The sequence below is a fragment of the Chironomus tepperi genome, unplaced genomic scaffold (assembly GCF_022539635.2).
Source record: "Chironomus tepperi strain 1889 unplaced genomic scaffold, CSIRO-AGI_Ctep_v1 contig_85, whole genome shotgun sequence".
NCBI classification, from domain to species: domain Eukaryota; kingdom Metazoa; phylum Arthropoda; class Insecta; order Diptera; family Chironomidae; genus Chironomus; species Chironomus tepperi.
Window position 1 is genome coordinate 3097454 of NW_027226207.1, and position 23057 is coordinate 3120510.

The following is a 23057-nucleotide window of genomic DNA, read 5'->3' on the forward strand; positions in this document are numbered from 1 at the left end:
ATTCTTTATTATCAAAAATTCATTTTAAAAATGTATCACCAAGTAGCCTCATGACTTAATGTCTATTACGAAAAGAGTTTGAACTATCACGGTCAATTTCTTCATATTTAGCCTTCAATTCTGTATGCTTAACGGTAATTAAATGGTTCTTTAATTCAACTAATGTTTCTATGCGTTCGTTGCATGCTAAGCATTCAATGTCTTCATCTCTGCAGTTGAACTTTTCCTTCTGTTCAAGATTTTTGAGATGATTAATCATTTTTCTGGCTGATTCGCGAGATATTTTGTTAAGTTTGAATGGTTTTAGTGATGTAAACATCTTCAAATGTTCACAAAGTTCACTTTTAGTCAAGTCAGTCCAATCGAAGTTGTCAGAATAGACTTCACCAAGCTGCAATCGTTCCTTTTTGATAATTTTAAGTAGCAATGAACAGGCACGTGTACGAGATTCATTAATAACATTCATCGGATTAATTTGGAAGTCAAAATGTTCAGTTAAATTCTGCTGCATTAAAAGTGACATTTCCTTCCGCAAATTATTAATCCATGTGATATCTTCATTATCCAATTCAACATCTGTTTTTACTAAGCAGTCATGCTCGCCATAATATGATTTTCCATTAAAATCACATCCAAGACCTGCGAGAATGCTTGTGTATCGAGTCATTTCCTTGTTATGTCTTACTTCAGCAAATGGACTGAATATTAATGTCAAAATCGATGTCATTCCTTTCATTTGTGGCATTATTGTTGTTTGCTTGAGGTTTATTACTCCTCGATTGCTCTTTGACTTGGATGATGCAACGAGAACCTTTTTGATTCCATTATATGGATATGGATCCAATAAAACAGAATTAATTGATGAATTTTCAACAATAATGTTGCGTTCTTGTGCTCGATTAATCTTGTCTAGTCTTCCAGTGTTTTCTAATGGCGTAAAAGGTCCCAATAGTTGACACTCAACATCCAGTAGTCTTTCTGGAAATTCGACATCTTTAGTTTCTTTGTGGATTGCATATTTCATGCCTTGAGAATTGTCATTTAATGTTTTTGAGATCACTGCAACATAAGATTCGTTAGAATTGATTGCAAATCCTTGATGAACTAACTTTGAATTAATATTAATCGACGGCGATGTTGGACTAGCTTTGGCATAAACCTGGACAGATGCCACCTTATCATAAGCATTAAATGCATATAAATCTAATTGAATAATCTTATTGTTGACCATTTCCTTAAATACATCAATTGCCTTTTTACTCCATCCATATTGTTGAGTAGCCGTTGGTTGTACTTCCGCTAACTTACATTCATAACACAAAGGTGGCAATTTGAAGAATGCACGAGTTAAGTCCTGTCTAAGAGCTCTTGATACTGCTATTCCAGTAAAAAAGCTATAAACTGTACATTCAATAATGTTTCCATAATCAATCAAAAGAACTTTGTACATATTCTCATTTTCTTCTGGATATTCCAAAATTTGTCCACGTTTATAAATGCTTTCATTGCATACCATAACTTTGTTGCCATCTAGAATTTCATCAATTCCATCAAAATCGGTGATTGGCTTTAGATTCGTTCCAATGACTTTCTTCATTTTTTCAATTGATGCGATAGCTTTCTTTGGTTGGAAGTAGAATTTGCTTGGTGATTGTATCTGTTGAATGAAAGAGAATATTTAACGGCTTTTTTAAAATTAAAAAATTAACGGTTATTTAAATTTTGAAAATTGTAAAAAATTCAAATTTATAACCGTAATTTACAGACATGAATTTCCAAAGTACTTACACATGTAATATCACCAGTTAAATACTGTCCTCTGTCATTCAGTTTGATTGAGAGATTCGGAAAGATGCTGAATTTTGCTTTCAACTTCAATTCTTTTCCAACAGAATCATCATTGAACAAGTCAACTTGTTCCTCATATGGCGAATAAATCTCTTCATTTTGAGGACTCATCATGTATAAAGTCATCTCATTACCACGTCTTAGATTATTTCGGTATTTAAGTCCTCGATAAACTTCCAATTTCACTTCTCCAGGCATTTTAACTTCACAATCGTTCCTTAAATTGTTAAATTGGACATAAACTTTTTGTGAATTGCTGTCGAAAGTGACGCAAGCATCGTCAGCGCAATTAATGATTTCATTATTGAAGAGAAGCTCTCGAAGCTGTTGTTCATACAAATGGCCATTCTTAGTTGATGTCTTCGTTTGGAAATAGACAGTAGATAGCAAGCTTTTGTTGAAGACATGCTTAAATTCTTCTCGTTTAGGAATTTCGCCACCAAATGTGTAAAAATTAGGATAAAAGGCACCAGCAATGCACATTTTTATGGCAAAAAGTTTTTCTTCAGTCGTGTATCGAAAATTATCATTAATAATGTTAAATTGCTTCAGTCTGTGCTTTATGTCCGTGATTTGCTTCATCATTTCCCTAATATTCTTGTAGCTTAACATTTGTCTCTTACACCATTCTTCTTGGACATGAGGCTTTACTTCATTATTATTATTTTTAATCCATTCCGTGTACTTTAAGTAAGCATTCAAAATTGCTATTAAGTCACTCGTCGAGTCATGATTCAATTTCGTTTCATAGCTGTTCATGCTGCTTTCTTGGATGAAAATTGTTCCAACACTTAAACCAGCAGCTATGATTATACATTCATTAAGTACACTAAAAACATATCCGAGAACTACAAGCTTAGATAATCGTACATCCATTGGAAGATGACTCATAATAGCTCCAGTAAATGTCAAATTTCCATCAAGGAAGTCAAATTCTTTCTGCTTCTTATTGAATCTTGTCAATGCTCCATTTTCTTTAAGCATCAAAATTGCATCAATAATTCCTGATCTTGTTGGTGGATCTAGTGCTATAGCTAGAATATCTGAAGGCTTTCCCATCTGTAGCTTCTTAATTTTCAAAATTACACTTTCTAAGGATGTCCTTTGCATTTCAGCTTTAGCTTCATTTGGAAGTAGCTCATATTGTTCCTTGTACATCATTCTTATTACCTGACCGATACTTGTTCTTCCTGTACGTCCGGCACGTTGTTCACAATTCATTTTTGATGCCCAAGCTAATTTTAATTGTGTTAAGCTTGATGCAGTATCAACTTCAAGATATTTAGTCAAGCAAAAGTCGATTATGATTCGAATTCCAGGAATTGTGATTGAACTTTCTGCAATGTTTGTGGCTAGAATTATTTTATTCTTTAGCGATGTGTCGTACAAGCTTTTGAAGTTAGTTAATGGAATCGATGAATGTAGAATAAAGACTTGATAATTACGGATATCGAACTTTTCTCGTTTAATACTTAATTCACGATGAAAGCTTTCAATTTCATAAATTCCAGGCAGGAAGACGAGAAATGAGTCAGCACCTTTCTGGGTGAAGAAGTCAATGATATCAACCCCATGCCGCATAACATTTCTGTGTATTCCTGCATTATTTAAATCAATACATTCTTTCACATCTCCTAAATGTTCCAATTCGTCTAGATAATGGATCTTCACAGGATATGGCTTTGGTACATTTAAATTAATTATCGGTGGACGTTGCAAGATTCGGAAATAATCAGCAATTTTATCACAGTTTAATGTTGCAGACATAAGAATTATTTTTGTTTTAGATTTTGTTGCGACCATCAATCGTCGAATGATCAATAAGACCATATCCATGTCCAAGTCTCTTTCGTGTATCTCATCTGATGAATAAATAAATTAAATTATTTAAAAATTTAACGGTTTTCAAAAATTTAAAAAAATTTCCAGCATTTTTGAAAATTCAAAATGTTAACGATTTTACAGCCGAATAAAAAATATACAGCATAGATTATCTCGAGAGCTATTTGTGAATCATGTATCATCATCAAAGATCATTTTACACTCTATGACACATTAAATGTTTGAAAAACAAAACTATGCAACATTTTATAGCAGCTAACTGCTGATTCAGCATAAAGAAAAAATAAACTACTTACCAATGATAATATGAGTCCATTTCTGCAAACTTTTGTAATGAACTAGTTTTTGCAAGAAAACACCTGTTGTACAATATAAAATTCGTGTATCTGCAGCATCCATCCTTTTATCCAAGCCTACTTGATATCCAACTAGACTTCCGACTTCACATTTTCGTTCAAATGCAACACGTGTAGCTAGACTTTCGGCACTGATTTTCTTTGGCTGAGTTACAACAATATTACAAGGAATGTTGCGTCTATGGCAATCTTCTAGAATGTATTGTGGAACTTGAGAACTCTTTCCACATCCTGTATCAGCTTTTAATATAGTAATTTTATTCATTCTAATAGTTTGAAGAATTTCCTTATGTTTCGACTCAATTGGAAGTGCCTGCCGTGGAATACAAAATACATATTTATCGTAAATTATCTTATATTCAGGCTTGCCATCAGGAATTTCTTCAACTTCAGCGATTCCTAGTGAATCATCAATTTCCTCAATTGGTGCATTCAGGAATTCAGTCAATATCTTTCTTTCCTCCGCGACTCTATTTGGTGTTAAATCATCAATAACTTCTCGTTTCCAATCGACATTTTCATTTTTCACGGAAACGTTCTTAACTATCGTTAAATTTGGTGCTGGTTTCTTTTTATACTTCTTTGGCATCTCACCTCTGAAGAATGCATCTATCATATCATCTTCGTCGCTTGATTCCATTATTTTTTAATTAAATTAATAAGCATTGAAATTGCACTTTGAAGAAATGAAAAATAAACAGAATTGAAAATTGCGGGAAAATTCAAATTTTAAAAATATAACGTTTATTCTTCTCTTGTTCTTACATTCATAATATTCGTAAATTAATTAAATATAATAAAAAAAGGTAAAAGGCATAGGTGATTAAATTTATTCCTTAGCATCATTAATACCGTCGGCTGATATTGAGAACATTGCTTCTGCTTCAGGCAAGCATGGAGAATCATAAATTTTACATACACGATTTTCACCTCGTCCTTTTCTTAAATAAAGTCTAGTCGTTGATGCATGAGCTATAATATTACCACCGATTGGCTTCTTGTTCTCTCCTTGAAACATTGACGTATTGTCAACATTAGCAACAACTTGATTTGTTATCAAAATTGCTACACCAAATTCATCAGCCATTCGTAACAAGTGACGTAAAAATCGAGCTAAATGCATTTGTCGGGCAGCTAATTCACCACGTCCACAATAATCAGTTCTGTAAAGGCCAGTTGCACTGTCAATTATCATTAAGGCAAAACGTGTTTCAGACATTAATGCTGATGCTTGAATCAGCAAGTTCAATTGGTGATCTGTATTGTATGCTCTAGCACATGCTACATTGTCAAGAACTTGTTGTGCATCCATATTAAATCGCTTAGCAATTGCAATCAGTCGTTCTGGTCGAAAAGTTCCTTCTGTGTCAATATATAAGCACTTTCCTTCACCACCTCCCATATTTGTTGGAAGTTGGCAAGTCACAGCCAATGTATGTGCTATTTGAGTTTTTCCAGTTCTAAATTCTCCAAAAACTTCCGTAATTGATCCAGTTTCAAGTCCACCACCTAATAATTTATCTAATTCACGTGATCCAGTTGTAATTGATATCAAATCAGCTCGTTGTTTTAAAACAATTGATGCTGTTGTTATGCCCACACCGACTGGAATTAAACATTTTATTAAGTCTAACTGTAAGAAAATTTTCACTTTTCATCTTACCTAGTTTTCCCGCCTCTGCAATTAATTTTTCAGCCTTTTGATCTGATATTCCTTTAATTAACATTAAATTCTTTTTTAATGCATATGCAATTGATTCTACTGTATAGTAGCCACTCTCCATCAACTTCTTAAGATCTCCTGATGTAATGCCATTTATTGACTGGAAGATTTAAAAAATTTTTATTGTGAAATTCTCAGAAAATTTATGTTAATTCTATTTTACCTCCAATTTTGATATAGGAGAGAATGCTGACACTTCTTGATCTTCTTCCTGAACATTATCGACAGCTGTCGTGGATTTTGAAGCAGATGCTGCTGCCATTTTAAGGATTAATGAGGTAGATTTATTTTATTATTAACCGATGAAAACAAACTAAAGTAAAAAAGTCTCAGTAGTCATTCGAGTACACAATGCGCATTTTTGGCGCAAAATTCCACGAAAAAATGAGAAAAATAAAACTCTGAAAACAACAACTTTTTGCTTTAATTAATGCGTATCTAACTAAAGAACGAGCTTTTTATTTAAGATGGCTGTTCACATTTTTATTACGGTTTAATCCTTACACTTTCAAACTTAATTAAATCGAAGTATCAGTAATTTCAGTATCAGAACTAATTTACTTTTGCTTCTTAGGTTTAAGGATGTTGTAGGCAATTATAAGACCCATGACTGCATATGTAGCCTTTGCAACCTGAAATGAACAACATCCAGTTAACATTTAACAAGTGGGAAAAATAAAAATTGCTAAAATTACATTGGCACGTCCTGTGTATGTTACAGCATTGAAGTGCTTGGAAAGTCCAGTTAATTTTTCAGCTTCTCCGGCCATTCTAATATGACAAAGTTGAGGATTGATTAATCATCGTTATAGCTATTTAATTAAGAACAGTTTATACTCACTCAAATGGAATTTAATTATTTATTTTAAAGAATCGACTGACCGAAAAAAACTTATGCAATGAGCCAATATTAATCCAACTCACTGATGGTTCTGCTGCCTACAATCCACAATAGTGCTAACCGTCATGAAATATTTGAAAAAAGTCAACAGAAAGTTTCAGTCCTCAATCTGGATAGTTTTGGCGCGAAATAAACAAGAAAAATTGAACAAAATAAATTAAATTAATAAATAAATTGTTTTGAAGCTATGAGTGACGATAATGATGATACTGGTGAGTTCCATATCCAAAAACCTAAGAACCAAGTTGTAATTAAAGGTATTTGCAGGCTTAACAGCGTCAAGAACAAAGAGACGAAAAGTTGAGAAAAGAAGTGCTACAGCATTTGAACGGCTGAGAGAGTTAAAGCAATCAGGAAGCAAGAACAAGTGGGTAAATGATGACGATTCAAAAGTATATGATGAAGTGGATGAGGATGAATACACAAAAATCGTTTCAAATAGAGCTAGTGACTGGATAGTTGATGATGGTAAACAAATTCTGTTCTGGATGTCCTTTAAAGATTGATATTACCATTTTTATCTTTTTTACAGATGGTAATGGATATGTAGAAGATGGACGAGAGATCTTTGATGATGTTGATGATGATTATGAGGCTCAACCAAATTCGAATAAGCGCAAAAGCATGCCAAAGAAAAAAGGCAAACTTCCTGAGGAGCCGGCAACAAAAAAGAAGTCCTTAAAGAATTTTTTCAATACAAAAGATGTCAAAGAGAAGGAAGCATCAAGCATAACTGAAGATAATTTACTGAAAAATATATTAGGTGAATTAGATGGAGCAAGTACATCAACAGCTGACAATTCATCTAATAATGTTGCACCAAAGCCACTTAAAGTCATCCGCAAACAAGCAACAGAATCGGAAATTGAAATGAAAAAGTATATGGAACAATTTGGGAAGAAGATTGCTGACAAAAAGAAGCATGATGTGGACGGAGATGTAAGTGGCTTAAAAAATATTTACTTTTCGAATTTTATTAATGAAGTCGCTTCATTGTTTATTCAGGAAATTTTAGACTCGCTACTGAAAACTGAACGAGTTAAGGAAGCAAAGGAGAAAATTGCCGTAAAAGAAGAGCCAGTCATTCATGATGAAGAACCAGTCAAAATTATCAAAACAGAACCGACACCTTTAACAGCAAAGCAATTACAGGAACAAGAAGAGGCTCGTGAAATTATGGAAGTTTCAATGATTGATGATGATTTACTTATGGATGATGAAGAAGTAGTTCCGAAAAAAGTTGAACAACCAAAAGTCACAGAAGTGAAATTAGAAGTTCAAGACAACAACAAAACTCAAACAAATGGCACACAAGTCAAATCTATTTCCACAAAGTCTGCTAATATTGATTCTACAATATTTGATGAATTAAAGGACATCGATTTTAATGCAGAGATGTTTGATGAAGCCATTGGAAACATTGATTTTAATACTGTGAGTACTTTTGGAAAACCGTTTATTTTGGATTTGAAAAATGCCATGAAATTTGAAGTTCAAATTTTGAACTTAAAAAAGTCGATAAAATTCAAATTTTAAAATTTCGTTAAAAATGCTTAATTTTCTGTTCCACAGGAAACAATGAAATTCTACTATCTTGATGCTTGGACAGACATGAATAATCGGCCTGGTGAGATTTATCTTTTCGGTAAAGTCGAAGTTCCTGGTAAAATCATTACATACAATTCAATTTGCGTAAAAGTCGAAAATGTTAATCGGCATTTATTCCTTCTGCCAAGAACTCATGTCTATGACTTAAAGCAAAAGAAAATGACTGACCAGGAAGTAAGCATTGCGGATGTCTATGAAGAATTTGATGAAAAAATATCAAAAGAATTAAAACTTAGTTCATTCAATAGCCGAAAAGTTTGTAAATCTTTTGCATTTACACTGCCTGAAGTTGATGTGCCAATTGAAAGTGAATATTTGGAAGTCGTTTATCCTGGAAAGTTTCCAACACCAAATCCGAAAAATAAATACTCGACAATAGCTCATATTTTTGGCATAAATACATCTCCAATTGAGACATTCATTCTCGAACGCAAAATTAAAGGTCCATGCTGGCTAGAAATAAAAAAATTTAAAGTAATTGACGCTCCATCAAGTTGGACAAAGAATCAAATATCATGTCCAGACATTAATTGCGTCAGCGTCGCAACCGATTGTCAACAAAAGTCACCGCCAACATTAGCAGTCATAACGATGAATGTCAAATGCATTTTAAATCCATCTACAAATAAAAATGAAGTCGTTCAAATCTCATGTCTTGTAAATGACAGATTTAGTCTTGATAGACCAAATAAGCAATTAGTTACGCGACAATATTGTGGCATTTCACGTCCATCAAATAAAAATTGGCCATTTGACATTAATAATCATACAGCAAGATTTAAGAAGTTTAAAATCTTTAAATTTGACAATGAACGTGCCTTGCTGACGTGGTTTTTGAGCATTTATCAAAGTATTGATCCTGATTTAGTTGTCACATTTGATTCTAATGATTGTCAATTGGATATAATCTGCAATAGAATTACATTCCTGAAAATTCCCAATTGGTCACGAATTGGTCGACTAAAGATGAGTCAAATACCTGGCAAGAAAGTTATGGAATTTTTCATCGGACGACTTGTCTGTGATGTGAAATTATCAGCACAAGAATTAATTCGTAGTCGTAGTTACGATTTGAGTTCACTTTGTCAAAAAATTCTTAAAATTGGCGAGGATGAACGCCAAGAAATTCTTTATGACAATATTCCTTATGTATATGATGCAAGCACATCAATTATTGACTTTATGGAAATAAATGTTCAAGACTGCATCTACATAAGTAAATTAATGGTCGAATTAAATATTTTACCGCTCGCATTACAAATCACAAATATTGCTGGAAATTTAATGTCAAGAACATTGCAAGGAGGTCGCTCAGAGAGAAATGAATTTTTATTAATGCATGCATTTTATGAGAAGCAATACATCATACCAGATAAGAAGATGTGGAAAGACTCAAATAATAAGAATGAAGATGAAGATGAAGGACATAATACTACACAAATGACACAAGCTGCTACTCAAGCTAATACGACGCAAGCAGCACAGACACAAGGAAAGAAAAAGGCAGCATATACTGGCGGTCTCGTTCTTGATCCAATTAAAGGATTCTATGAAAGTTTTATTCTTCTCATGGACTTTAATTCTCTTTATCCATCAATTATACAAGAATATAACATCTGCTACACGACCATTTCTGCACCCAGCGATCCAAATGAACTTCCCATAGTTCCAGATTCGAATGTTGAACCGGGCATCTTGCCTGTACAGATTCGTACGCTTGTTGAAAGTCGTAGAAATGTCAAAGCACTCATGTCCAAACCAAAAATCACACCTGAGCTTAAAATGCAGTACAATATTCGACAAATGGCTCTTAAATTGACCGCAAACTCCATGTATGGATGTCTTGGATTCTCTCATTCACGCTTCTATGCGCCACATTTGGCAGCTCTCGTTACATTTAAAGGTGAGTGGTTTTTATAGTTATTTAATTAAATTTATTAAGATACGAATGTCATTGACAAAGTAATTTGAATTTTCGTTGGCAATTTTGAACTTCAAAAGTTCAAAAATTTTAAATTTCAAATTACCGTTGAATATTTTGAATTTCAAAAAATCGTTAAAATTGTTCCTCAATGCATACATTTAATATTTAATCATTTCCTTTCCCGCTTAGGCCGTGACATCTTAATGGCAACAAAGACACTCGTTGAGAAGCTTAATCACAGTGTAATTTATGGAGATACAGATTCTATAATGATCAATACAAGATCTCAAGACTACGATGAAGTCAACAAGATTGGATTGAACATCAAAAAGGCTGTAAATGCAATTTATAAGCATGTTGAACTTGATATTGACGGAGTTTACCAGAAATTGTTATTGCTTAAGAAGAAAAAATATGCGGCAGTCGGCGTGAGTCAAAAAGAAGGTGGCGTACTCGATTATAGTTATGAATTTAAAGGTCTCGACATTGTTCGTCGTGATTGGTCTAAAATAGCAAGTAATACAGGCAAAATTATCCTTAATACACTTCTTGCTGTTGACAGTAAGAAAGAAATGGACGAACGTGTTGAGGAAATTTTTGATATTTTGACAACACTCGCGAAAGATTTAAGCGATGATAAAATTCCACTTTCAATGCTGGAAATCACGAAACAATTAACAAAAGCACCATCAGATTACGCTGACATGTCATCACTTCCACACGTTCAAGTTGCCGATCGCATGAATGTACAGAAAAATCGTCGATTTAAGAAAGGTGATATGATTGATTACATAATTTGCGAAGACGGAACTGACAATCCAGCACCAAAGCGTGGCTATCATATTGATGAAATTAAGTCTGATAATGAGAATGACGTGAAAAAGTTAAAAGTCGATAAATTTTATTACTTATCACAGCAAATTCATCCAGTCATTTGTCGTCTTTTGGAACCGATTGAGGGAATTGATAGTGCTGTAATTGCTGAGAAATTAGGCTTAGATCCAAAAGATTTCCGAAGTAAAACGAAACCAGTGAGAAGTGACGAGAATGACAATGATCAAATGATTAAGACAAATGAGAAGAAATACGGTCAATGTGAGAAATTCATGTTCCCATGTGCTGGATGTAAGCAAATGAATTTTATTGCTGCACCACTTAAAAAAGAAAATGGAAAGCTTGTGACTGTGTTTGATAGATGCATCAATACTGATTGCAAAGTTCGACCTATTGAATATTTACCATTAATTAAGAATCACTTACGTGCCAGTATAGCTAAAGCCATCAATCGATTCTACGAGAATTGGTTCGTTTGTGACAATCCAATGTGTAATAATAGCACACAGAATTATGCATGGGTAAGTTAAAATATTCATTTGATTCCGATTTTGTTTTATTTTGGGTTTGTTTGGGGGTTATTGAGTTGGAAACTGCTCGTAAATAATGATTTGATGAACATATCATTTGCTTGGTATCATGTGCTTATTTTTGGTATACAATAATTATATTCAACTTATGCCATAAAGTAGTGGACATCGTACGATTTATGTACATTTAGATATTATCAACCTATTTGTAAGATTAAATGATAAAATCAAAATCGAACAAAAGTAGCGCACAGCGTACGATTCTTGTGAATCACTCATCATAACCCCCAAGGCATTCCGTTCGCAAAACCAATCAGGAATCTCTAGATAAACATAATTAACACATTTATTTCTCATCTTCTCATTCATTAGTCAATTGATGGAACAAACTTGTTATGTCTCGGATGTATGGAAGGAAATTTGCAGCGTAGCTACACAAATGAGGATCTTAATATGCAAATCGATTATTATAATTTCATGTTTAATATTCGCACATATGAATCTGAAGGTAGAATTTCTCAGTATTATGCTAATAATTATGCAAATAATTACCAAATGTATTCTCTCAATCTTTTACAGTATCTAATCTTGGTGGAGATATATATGCAGGATATAATATGATGTTAGAAACTGTATCAGAATATTTGGATAATTCAAATTACTTTACTATTGAGCTGAAAGATAAACTTGTCGATTATGAGTATAAGCAGATTAATGAAAATGAGAAGAAAATGAGCTGGAAGCACTTCTTCCTTGATACATATGCTGAAGAGTAAATTAAGCTGTAAAAAAGTTAGAAAAAATAGAAAAGTTTAGTTTTTTTATTTAAATTTTTTTTTATATACGGATTTTCTTTTTATTTCTCAAATATACATTTACATCATCATATATAAAGACAGCTTATTATAATTAAAACTTCATTTTAGCATTTTTCTGCCTTTTAGCAACAAAGGGGGATGTAATTTATTATCCATTATTATTTCATACTGAATGAAAAAATAAAAGTTTTTTGGGAATATTCATAAAGGTGTAAAATTAAGGATTTACTGTGTGTTAATTAATTACTTTTCAACTATAAATTTTTTTTGGGGACTTTAATTACTTACAGTTTTATAGGTTATAAGAAAAGGTGCCAAAAGTGGAACAATTTTCGTGAATTTTAGAGTTATGAAACCACATTGAGGTAGGTATAATTAACTTTTTTGGAGATTTATTTATCGTTGGCGTGAGGCTTTACGATCTGCAAAGTTATCTAGATTTCTACCATATAAAACAAAATACAGTTGATATAAGAACTGCAATTGCTGAATTTTTAAAAGGAGCATTGCTTGAGGTTATTTAGACCACTGCAAAGAGTGATTATGGATTTTTTTAAAGCTTTTTGGGCTACTAATTATCCATAATTTACATTTTACTAAGATAAGACTACTTAGATTCTGTTTAATAGAATCTTCTGTACTGTATCCATTAGAACTAGGCTTTACAACCCAGTGTTTCATTCCATTAAGAACTGATTTTTAGAATAGGAATTTTAATTAGAGCTTGAAGTTGACTCTGATTTTGTATGGAAAACTCGAAATGCGTGGACCTGACAGACTACAAAATTCGAATCGACTTCGAGCTTAATCACTATTTGTTTGCCTAAATATCCAAAAATACAGATGTGTCAATATAAGAATTGCTGTGCTATATAATGGAATTATATAGGAATTCTTGTGGTTACTTAGTTACTCTATTAGTCGGGCAGATCAATTGTGATTCATGATCTAATTCTTGTGGTTAATAACTCATATTAAGGCTGGTATCCTTAGTCCATAAAGATCTATACATGATATCTAGTCAAAATATTAGCACAGATCAATCTTTTTATTGGTAAGCCAACTTTGATCAATTTGGTATAAATTGCTTATCTCCTACCTCAATGAGCTTCATTGTAGCAAACTTCAAAAAGACCATTCCACCTTCCCACCGCAGAAATCAGACAGAAAAAATGAAGTATCAACAAAAATAATTCAATTTCTATACATAAATAATTTTGTTTTTCTCTTTATTTTTTAATATTTTTTTTCGTCCATAATCGATTAAGTTCCATTTTTTTTTATTATTTATTACAGACTACCATCGACTTGATTCTTTCAATATAAACAAATTTATTTTTTTTTAGCTTGTAAAATTGGTAGAACATATATTTATATAGAGAGAAAGGATATAAAATATAAAATAATTAAAAATAAATATACAGAAATATACGACACTGAAATGATACTATAATATATTATGCTTTATACTTCTCTTTTTTAAAATACATGCAGAGATTATTCTTTTGAATTGCGTAAAAAAACGAAAAAATTATTTTGCCATTTCTTTCTTTAAATTCGGTTAAAAGCAGGTGACGGCAGTGAGTGAGAGAGAGTGAGTTTAGTGAAAAATTCAATTCGACGGATTGGTGCTCTATTGTCTATTGGTTTTCTTTATCGTGTTAAACTTATAATGAAAATTAAAATATCGCACAAAATTAATTTTGGAGCTTATTGGATGTTGACGTGGAGTGATAGAAAATTTGTGAATTTTCTGAGGTTATGTTTTTGTTTACTTATGGAAATTGACTTGGAATTGAGCATTTTTGTGTAATTTATAATGTTTTTATGACTGAGTTGCTAACTAGGACCCTAAGAATAGCAACATGCTGCTGCAAATAGTTGACAGCGACATTTTGGCATACCTGTGTCATAATGATGATCTGAACTTAATAAAGCAACTTGACAGTGCTCTAGAAGCTCTAATTCTGAGTACAGTAACTGCTTATACCAGAGCTCAAAGTCGATTCCATTTTTATACCGAATTGAGTCAACCCAAGTCGACTTTTCCATACAAAACCGAAATCGACTTTGATCTCAGGCTTAAGAAGATGCACATTCTTGCCTTGTAAGCTCTTAGAATAAGGCTTGATCCAAGCAAGTTCATTTATCACTGTCTGGTTGTTTCCTTAACTTAGTTTCTTTCTGTTCCTTGTCAAGCTCTAACAGGCAACTCTGATTTTTGCAATATTTCTCTATTTTTGGAACTAAATTCTTATTATTTAAGTAGTGAACAATAACCTAACCTCAAATATAGAAGCTTTGTATCTTGCCTTTAAAATCATAACCTAACCTCAAAATCTTCACAAATTGAGCTCGCTAAACCTCACTCAACAGTCCAAACTCACATTAAACTTATAAAAACCTGCTTCCATCCTGTACAAAATAATAAAATAAAAAAAATCTATTGCGACTTTTATAAATAACTAAAAAAAAATGTTAAAAAAGTTCCTCCTTTGTTAATTTTTTATAATTTGTTCTTCCTCTTGTTTATACTTTCCATTTCGTATTACTTCCCACAATTGGATTTTTTAAATCCAATAAAAAATTTTCTATTATCTAAAAAATTTACAACAAAATAATAAAAGAAAATGATTTGTGTTCTTTTTTCTTATATCTTCATCAATATATATAAAAAGACAAAATCATAAACTGAATGCGCGCGCGACTACCCTAATAACTATTTGTTTTTGTATCAATTTGTTCATTTTAGAAAATTATTCTCTTTTTTTTCTAAAATTATTAATTTCATTCTTTTTTAATGATGGTGAATTTTAAACGGTAATTTCATTTTTTGGATGTATGGATGATCATGTTACTTTTGATGTTTTTCATTTGACTCAACATAAGTTTTTCGTTTTTTTCCTTTCTTAAGACATAAGATAGCAATATGACTTGAATATTTGGATTTTATACTTTTTTTTATGTATAAGAAAAGGTAATAGAAGACTAACAACATATTTATCTCATTTATTAGATAGATCTGAGGATGAATAGCTTGAGATTCATGGATCTAGAATATTTTTGTGACAGCTGTATGTCTAATTAGAACCGTACCGTAGTTAACTAATAGAATATGCGTCCACAAATACATTCGTCTACAATCAAAGGAAGGGTGTAGCATGAACAGTTCCTGAGCAGCACATTACAGTCACAATCTGGACTAATTGACCTAAATTGCTTTATCAGAGTACAACCTGCTTAGCTGTACTCCAATAACTATACTGTCCCGCTCAGACTAGCTTAACCTTTAGCATTCAAGTACCTAACCCTACTCAGCGTCATATCCATCAAGTTTCCCAGCAAACAACAACAATCTTATTTTTATTCATATAAAAATTCCTCTCATTGCATTTAATCCTTAATTGAGCAATGGCAAGAAGACTTCCTATCTAAAAATAAGCAATTTTAAAGCTTGTGACTGTATAACAAAGTTGACATTTGTGTAGCAGCAATAGTAGTGTAGATAATAATTGATGAGAATCGACAATAATAGCAATGACTATAGTGGCGTAGGTTCTTGTACTTCCTCTCGATTTCGATCATTTTTCGGCACAAATAGTCACCAATGAAGTATGCGAATTTGATTCACAATATTGTTTCTATAGTAAGCACCCAATACCCCAAATATTGTACATGCACATGCAATTGCAATCATCACTTGCATAGCACAATGAATTGATGAAATTGCTCCACTTGTGTTGGGGATTTCATTTGTCCTCTCATTCATGTTACGATTCATATTGTCACGGCTCTTGCCAAACAATCGCTCTTCGAGTTCTGAATCGAAACGTGGAATCACAGCTATATTTATTTTTTCTGGACTTTCTAGATCAAATTCTTCAGTTGTTGTTGTTGTCGTAGTTGTTATTGTTGTTGTACTACTTTGTGTCGATGACGTTTTATGAGCTGTATTAGTTCTACGATTCTCATTTGACTGTCGGATATAAGGAATTTCTGTAGGTGTTGTATGCATTGGATCGTGTGGATGATGATAATGTGTCTTCTTTGGAAGTCCAAGTACTTCAGAAAGTGGACGATTGATGAGTAAAAGGTCCTTACCAACCTTATCATCCTCATCAACAAGTGCTTCCATTGTTGTCGTTGTTGTTGTCATTGGATCAACTTGGAAGCTTTCATCATCACTGTCCTCTATTTTATCACGACCGTCATTACTGTCGTCATCTAAATCAATACCTAACTTTTGTTCAAGCTCTTCTTCTATATGTTTTACCTTATTTGTAACTGACGCGAAAAACTCATCAAGTCGATTAATGAGTCGATTCTGTTCTTGGATTGACTTCAATTCGACATTTGTGTCACTTACATTAATACTGTCATTATGCTTATTAAAATTATTATTGTCATTATTACTATTAAGTGCCGTAATGATCGATGTAAGATTTGTTATAGGCTCATACTTTTTCGAATTAATACTATTGCCACTTCCATTATTTTGACTCTCATCAAAGTATCGACTAGTGTCTCCACGTACAACTAGTGCAATCTTACCATCTGATGTCAATACTGGCAATATCTTTTTATTGCTAGTATCATCAGATGGAATTAATTTAACATCATTGGCATTACGATTAACAAAATGATTGTTACTGTATGGATCATCCCAATTGTTGGTATTACTTTCTTTGATTGATGTACTTATGGGAGAATCTTGATTATTAGCATTACTGTTAATGCTACTACTACTACTAGCACTATTACTGCTGGTGCCACTTTGATAAACAAATCCCGCTCGACCACTTGGCGTATCGATTACTTTGACGGCATCATTCTTCCTCAATTTATTATAAATTTTACCCGTTCGATTAAATGCTGAAATTACATTAATGGGATTGTTATCATCAAATGATGTTCCATCATTTTGATTGTTGCTGTTACGATTTCGATTTCTCTGTTGTTGATTATTATTTTGTCTTCTATTACCTTTTCTTTGTCTCTTATTACTATTACTATTATTATTTACTACATCTAACATTTGATTAGTTGAATTTGTTATAATAACATCATCATCACCTAATCCACTCTGTTCCATTAATATTTTTTCGGTACTAATTAATGGTGCAGTAAGTGATTCTGGAGGTGATAAGTAGACTGATGGGTCATCTCCCATCATATATAGTTCATCCATCATAATAGATTCATCATTAATAATTTTATTACCGTTTAATATAGTTGAATCATTATTATTATTATTATTATTATTATCATCCTTATTACTACTAGAAATTATATTATTAATTATTATATCATTTTGTTGGGTAGTCGCGTCTTGCAGTCAGTAGCACTTCTTTGTACAATGGCATTTTCGAACTATTTCTAAAGTCTTAACGTAATCCTTTTTGTTTTTGCATTCCATGCGAACTTTACGCTGTCGTGTGGTCTTTGCAGTACAACATTGACTGCCGCAACCACCAGCACATCTACCCATCTTTACCTGCTGCTTCGATCGGCAGCCATTCTCTGTATAAAACTCTTTTGTTTGTATTTTGCGACATCGTGGAGCAGCTATGATTTTTTTTGGGAGGAAGAAAAGAAAAGGAAAATTTAGCAATTAGTTAATGACATTCATTAATAATAAATAATAATAAATGTTGTGCTTTGCTCATTAAGTAATTTTTTTTTTTTTTTGTGGAAGAACAAAAGGAGAATAAATTATACAATAAGAAATTCTCGGAATATAAGAATGTCTGAGAATTTGGTCGATTATGTAATAAATTACTCGTGAATAAGTCACAATTTTGTGCTGATTTATGGCGTCTTTGCCGTGTAATTAATGAAATTTTAATGATTTATTTGAATTTAATTTAAAATTTTGCAAACAATTTGATCCTTAGTCAATGATGTGATAGTGAATCGAGATTTGAACCTTCATAAGCACATTTAGTTAATATTTTACATCAATAATAGAATGAGAACTGATAGAAACAATGATTTGATAGGCTTAAAGGAATTTAAAGCTTTAAAAGTTCATAAATTTGGAAATTCGGTAATTTTTCCATAAATTCAGAAAAATTCAAATTAAAAATTTCCGTTGAATCAATTTTCAAGGTCAGTAAAGAACAACATTAAGCACAAAATAAAAATTCGCGACTGAGTGCCACTAATAATTTCAGCAGAACAAATAAAATTGCGTGACGATGTCAAATAACGAATAATAAAAAATTATTTAAGGCAAATTAGTAAGCAATCGGGCGTGTATTTAAGATGAATTAAGTTAAGCAGTAATGAATTTGATTGATAAAGATACAGATGGAAATAAGAGAGAGAGATGGATAGTTCATAGCCATGCAATGGACATAAATATGTGTCAAGAATTTAATGATTTTTAATATATTTTATTACAAATAGGAATGACTTTGACTGCCTTTGACTTAAATACACGTCAGATGATAAATTTTGAGGTTAGTGAATTAGTAATATGAAATTAGCATTATACCGTTAGTGGCTTTCTCGTAAGGTTCGTCGTATGCCTCCACCATTTTTTGCGACATTAAGGTAGTGACCTCACCTTGCTCACAGTACCGTCCTCTATAGCCTTTAGGACATTTACAACTATATGAGCCTTTATTATTGGGTATGCATTTACCGCCTCTTTTACACTGATGATTATCACATGGATTTGATATCTATATTGGATATAAAGTGGTCATTAAATACCAAATAATCATTTTTTTCCTATAGCCACACTTACCTCCTCTTGAGAATCATCTTCAGGCGGCTCTTGTATGAATTGATCTTGAACACTCTCACCATTATCATCGCCATCAAAATGTGAGTCTAATAATGCACATCCGGGACTAACTTTTTGCTGACGTGCAGCATTTACAAAATCAACTTGCTTATGATTTATCCACACTTCCTTCATACATCCAGTAAAGCTTGTAATGTTTCTTAAATGATAATGATTATATGCTTGCTGTGCTGCTTCGGGTGAAACGCCACCAATAAACATTGCCGATGAGAATTTAACATACTCCTTAGTGCCTTCATTTATCACCGAACGTGCTTGTTCGCCATCAACACGAAGGGTTATATTCTTCTTGTAAGCATACAATTCAACTTTGTGGTATCTAAAGGAAAGGATTGATAAAAAAAAAAGTTACATTTTCGAGAACATGATGAAGGCAAAATCTTAAGGAATACTTACTTTCCGTCTGTTACCTCCTCGAAACTATACATTGTAGAAGTTGGCTGATTTCCAACATCATAGCTCACACGAATGCGTTTGTTGAAAAGCTCAACAGCAAAATGCTCATTGTTATTATTTCCATTGTACACAAGAACGCCATTTTTCTCTTTTGTGCTGAATATTATGGTAACATTGGCTTCCGGCTTCATTCTTAACGGCTCCATTTCGACGAAGCTGTTATTATGCAGGAAAGTCAAAGACGTTAAATATTCGCAACGTTTTCCGGTGTAGCCAGGATTGCATTTACAAATGTAGTCAGACGATGTTGGTTTGGGTTGGAAGCAGACACCAAATTTACATTCATGATTTTGACATGGTGATGTTTGTGGATACATCATTGAGACCATTGGAGTTCCTTCACAGAATTTACCAGTAAATTCACTTGGACATTGACAATAATAGGAATCGATTCCATCAACACATGTACCGCCATTTTGACACATGTGATTCTCACAATCATCAATATTCTCAGTACAATTGACTCCGCGGAATCCGGCCAAGCATTCGCATGTATAATGTGTGTAATGGTCAACGCATTTGGCACCGTTTGAACATGGATTAAAATCACTTCCGCAAAATTGTATTTTCGTTTCGCAATATTCGCCCGTAAAACCAGCCAGACAACTGCATGAGTACGATTGAACGCCATCGACACATGTGCCATTATTTTGACATTTGTGTTCCTCACAATCGTCAATATTGATCTCACATCTGGCTCCTTTGTAGCCGGCTGCACATTCACAACTAAAACGTCCTTCCTCTAAAACGCTACATTTTCCACCATGTCTACATGGATTTCCATAGCATGCATCAATCATATTTTCACAATGTACACCATGATAGCCTGGAGCACAGCGACATTCATACTGTCTTTCTGGCTTAACAACACATTCCGCATTATTTTTACATGGGAATGTATAGCATGCATCACATTTCGACAATATCTCATTGCTTACTTTCTCTTTGCAAATGAATTGATTTGCTGGTGTCGATAGAATAAGTTTGTCTTTCATTCGTTCTGGTTCAGCACATCGTGCAATACCCGGCTCGACATAATCCAATTTAACCCATTCGGAAAGCCATTTTAGTGAACAATCGCAATATAATGGATTACTTCCCAATGCACTGTGCATATTTTTTTTTTGGTGGCAATGCATGTAACATGTATAAAACATTTCGGAGGTAGACATAAAGAGAGAATGGAATAAAAATGCATTAGCGGATATGAAAATACGATTAATAACAGAAAAGAGGTATCAGTATCGATTTCGAATGATACATGGATAGAGGCAATATCAGGGATTGGGAAACTTTTATAGATGAACTTTCTTCATAGAACCCAAAATCGTATGTTGCACACGATTATTGACAACTCGTCTAAGACCCTTAAAGGTCAATGTTAAAATTCCCAAAACCGTGTGAAACATACGACTTTACACAATTTTATGAAAAAATTAATTTAAAAATTCCAACATCCATATCTGATATTCCCAATCACAAAGCTACTCTAATCGCCTCTTAATCCATGAACATAAAATAAAATAATAGTGAGATATAACTTACATATGAGTTATCGATTGTAGATCATTGAATGCACCCTCTGGTATCATAGAAATTTGATTGCCGTGTAGCGATAAGACACGTAAGTTCTTCAAGCCAGTCAATGCATGTCGTTGAACACATTGGAGATTATTGAAGCTTATTATCCTATTTATTAGTAGGAAGAGAAAATGGTTATGATTGTGTTAATGAATATTTCTCATTTTTTACTGCCACAAAATGCATGTTATCATGCCTTTATGTTAATATTAAGTACGACTTTAGTCAATGTACTATATAATATATATGTCTACTTACAGTGTTGAGAGCTTTGTGAGATTTGTGAATGTATAGTTGGATAGAATACTAATGCGATTGTTGCTCAAGTCCAAGCGTGTCAATGATTTTAAGTGCTTCAAGCGATCAGAATGAATCATTGAGATATTATTTGATTCCAAATACAATTCAGTTGTCTCGGATGGAATATTTCGTGGAATTTCATTCAATGAGTTTCTTGAGCATCTCACAACAGTTCCCGTACATGTACATGATGCAGGACAATAATCATCACCAAGACATCCTTGATCGCCATCAGCAGTACACTTGAATTCATGATGAGGCATTTCTTTGATAGCTACATCCTTCACCTTCGCTGGTGATGCACAACGTGCTGGCGTCCCGCCCAATTGCTTCTTTCTCAGCCAGTCCGAGAACCATGCCAAGTGGCAATTACATGAGAATGGATTTGATGCCAAATTGAGTTGCGATAATGATGTCAATTGGTCAAAACTGCCAGGCATTACACACGAAATCACGTTATCAAACAGTGATCTGTCATGAAATGAGTGGATAAAAATAAGGAGAAATGGAAATGAGAATAAATGTAAATAGTTTCACGCGATAAGTGTTGGTATGGTTACGTAAGAATGTGTTAAACTTGTTATAATTTGCTGAGCTGTTTATAAAGAATTGAGGTGGCTTGTGCATGTTCTGACGGTGAGTCAGCAAGGTTTTGAAAGTTTGAATTTTAGTCAAGTCACCTTAGTATCCAGGTCATTCAAAAAATTGATAGAAATTTAACGGAAGTTTAAAATTCAAAAAATTCAAAGTTCAAAAATTTATGAACAAAACAAAATTCTGAATTTATTAAAATTCAAAGAAATCAGCTAAATGCTCAACTGGATGTGCTACCTGCAAAGCTCACAAGTCATCCACCATCAGCTTTATCGACACCAAACTTTTATTGCACTTTCGTGTGACGTGAAAAGGCAGGAAAATGAAAAACAATTTTCGTTTGAAAATTGCTGATGAAAGGAAACAACACTAGAAGCGCGGAAATTCAACGGTTGAAGAGTGAATGGTAAAAAGGTCTATACAATTAGACTAATTGTGACTTTGCCATAATATAGCGTGCTGACACTTTTTGTCGCCTTTTTTTAGGTCGTAATTAAAATGAATTTTATGGTATTGCATTCACCACCTTTTAAATGAAATGTTAAGGCTTTATAAAAGCTTTGCTATTCAATTTTTATGATCGTTATATTTGAAATAGAAAAAAGGCAGTCATGAGTGATGCCTCAAAGTATACTTACAAAGTTTTCAAGTTATGAAGACCGAAAAACATCTTGTTATGCACTTCCGACATCTTGTTTTCACTTATCAACATTTCCTGAATTTTAAATGCACCCTCAAATGCTCGCGGCTCAATTCCAGTAATTTGATTACGACGTAAATCCAATTTGACAAGATTTGGCAGACGACCAAACAGTCCATCGGATTTAATGCGGCCTAACTGGTTGTCATTCAGTAAACTGTAATTGAAAATCGAAAATAAAGTCAGTCAATGACGAAAAACAACACACGTTGATTGATGTCCATTTCACTT

General features: G+C 33.0%; 5 protein-coding genes across 6 annotated transcripts in view; 1 reads left to right on the plus strand and 4 right to left on the minus strand.

Moving 5' to 3' along the window:
* Window positions 1–42: 42 nt before the first annotated feature.
* Window positions 43–4713, minus strand: LOC139085990 (probable ATP-dependent RNA helicase spindle-E). The gene is made up of 3 exons (XM_070634241.1): window positions 3987–4713; window positions 1789–3710; window positions 43–1657 (listed from the first exon to the last, which is right to left on the minus strand). Exons 1-3 carry the CDS (start codon window positions 4684–4686, stop codon window positions 56–58), a joined length of 4224 nt encoding a protein of 1407 aa, XP_070490342.1. The 5' UTR covers window positions 4687–4713; the 3' UTR covers window positions 43–55.
* Window positions 4714–4767: 54 nt separating this feature from the next.
* On the minus strand, window positions 4768–6098 carry spn-A (RAD51 recombinase homolog spn-A). The gene is made up of 3 exons (XM_070634242.1): window positions 5933–6098; window positions 5710–5869; window positions 4768–5651 (listed from the first exon to the last, which is right to left on the minus strand). Exons 1-3 carry the CDS (start codon window positions 6029–6031, stop codon window positions 4876–4878), a joined length of 1035 nt encoding a protein of 344 aa, XP_070490343.1. The 5' UTR covers window positions 6032–6098; the 3' UTR covers window positions 4768–4875.
* Window positions 6099–6788: 690 nt separating this feature from the next.
* Window positions 6789–12589, plus strand: PolA1 (DNA polymerase alpha catalytic subunit). Its single transcript, XM_070634240.1, has 8 exons — window positions 6789–6882; window positions 6938–7138; window positions 7203–7609; window positions 7676–8104; window positions 8243–10181; window positions 10392–11557; window positions 11939–12074; window positions 12146–12589. Exons 1-8 carry the CDS (start codon window positions 6858–6860, stop codon window positions 12340–12342), a joined length of 4500 nt encoding a protein of 1499 aa, XP_070490341.1. The 5' UTR covers window positions 6789–6857; the 3' UTR covers window positions 12343–12589.
* Window positions 12590–15985: 3396 nt separating this feature from the next.
* LOC139086490 (putative uncharacterized protein DDB_G0282499) lies at window positions 15986–17572 on the minus strand. The gene has a single exon (XM_070634954.1). It carries the CDS (start codon window positions 17570–17572, stop codon window positions 15986–15988), a length of 1587 nt encoding a protein of 528 aa, XP_070491055.1.
* A 7-nt stretch (window positions 17573–17579) lies between these two features.
* Window positions 17580–23057, minus strand: part of sli (slit guidance ligand) — a 153781-nt gene continuing 148303 nt past the window's right edge. Inside the window, exons 11-17 of one of the 2 annotated variants that reach the window (XM_070634239.1) lie at window positions 22765–22983; window positions 21491–22003; window positions 21197–21340; window positions 19592–20758; window positions 19136–19514; window positions 18953–19070; window positions 17580–17949 (exon numbers count right to left, since the gene is read on the minus strand). In XM_070634239.1, the coding sequence (XP_070490340.1) occupies window positions 17720–17949; window positions 18953–19070; window positions 19136–19514; window positions 19592–20758; window positions 21197–21340; window positions 21491–22003; window positions 22765–22983 (2770 nt within the window). In that variant the 3' untranslated portion in view covers window positions 17580–17719. Of the gene's footprint in view, window positions 17950–18880; window positions 19071–19135; window positions 19515–19591; window positions 20759–21196; window positions 21341–21490; window positions 22004–22764; window positions 22984–23057 lie in introns of both variants that reach the window. The other variant, XM_070634238.1, reaches the window with a different exon arrangement.

Excerpts from the sequence above, each read along its gene's own strand:
- LOC139085990 (XM_070634241.1), bottom strand. The coding sequence starts at position 4,686 with ATGGAATCAAGCGACGAAGATGATATGATAGATGCATTCTTCAGAGGT. Across the intron at positions 3,711-3,986 it reads ATGGACTCATATTATCATTG|ATGAGATACACGAAAGAGAC; the intron begins GTAAGTAGTTTA and ends TTTATTCATCAG. Across the intron at positions 1,658-1,788 it reads TAACTGGTGATATTACATGT|ATACAATCACCAAGCAAATT; the intron begins GTAAGTACTTTG and ends TTCATTCAACAG.
- spn-A (XM_070634242.1), bottom strand. The coding sequence starts at position 6,031 with ATGGCAGCAGCATCTGCTTCAAAATCCACGACAGCTGTCGATAATGTT. Across the intron at positions 5,870-5,932 it reads CTCCTATATCAAAATTGGAG|TCAATAAATGGCATTACATC; the intron begins GTAAAATAGAAT and ends TAAATCTTCCAG. Across the intron at positions 5,652-5,709 it reads TGCAGAGGCGGGAAAACTAG|TCGGTGTGGGCATAACAACA; the intron begins GTAAGATGAAAA and ends GTTTAATTCCAG.
- LOC139086490 (XM_070634954.1), bottom strand. The coding sequence starts at position 17,572 with ATGGATGAACTATATATGATGGGAGATGACCCATCAGTCTACTTATCA.
- PolA1 (XM_070634240.1), top strand. The coding sequence starts at position 6,858 with ATGAGTGACGATAATGATGATACTG. Across the intron at positions 8,105-8,242 it reads GAAACATTGATTTTAATACT|GAAACAATGAAATTCTACTA; the intron begins GTGAGTACTTTT and ends TCTGTTCCACAG. Across the intron at positions 12,075-12,145 it reads TCGCACATATGAATCTGAAG|TATCTAATCTTGGTGGAGAT; the intron begins GTAGAATTTCTC and ends AATCTTTTACAG.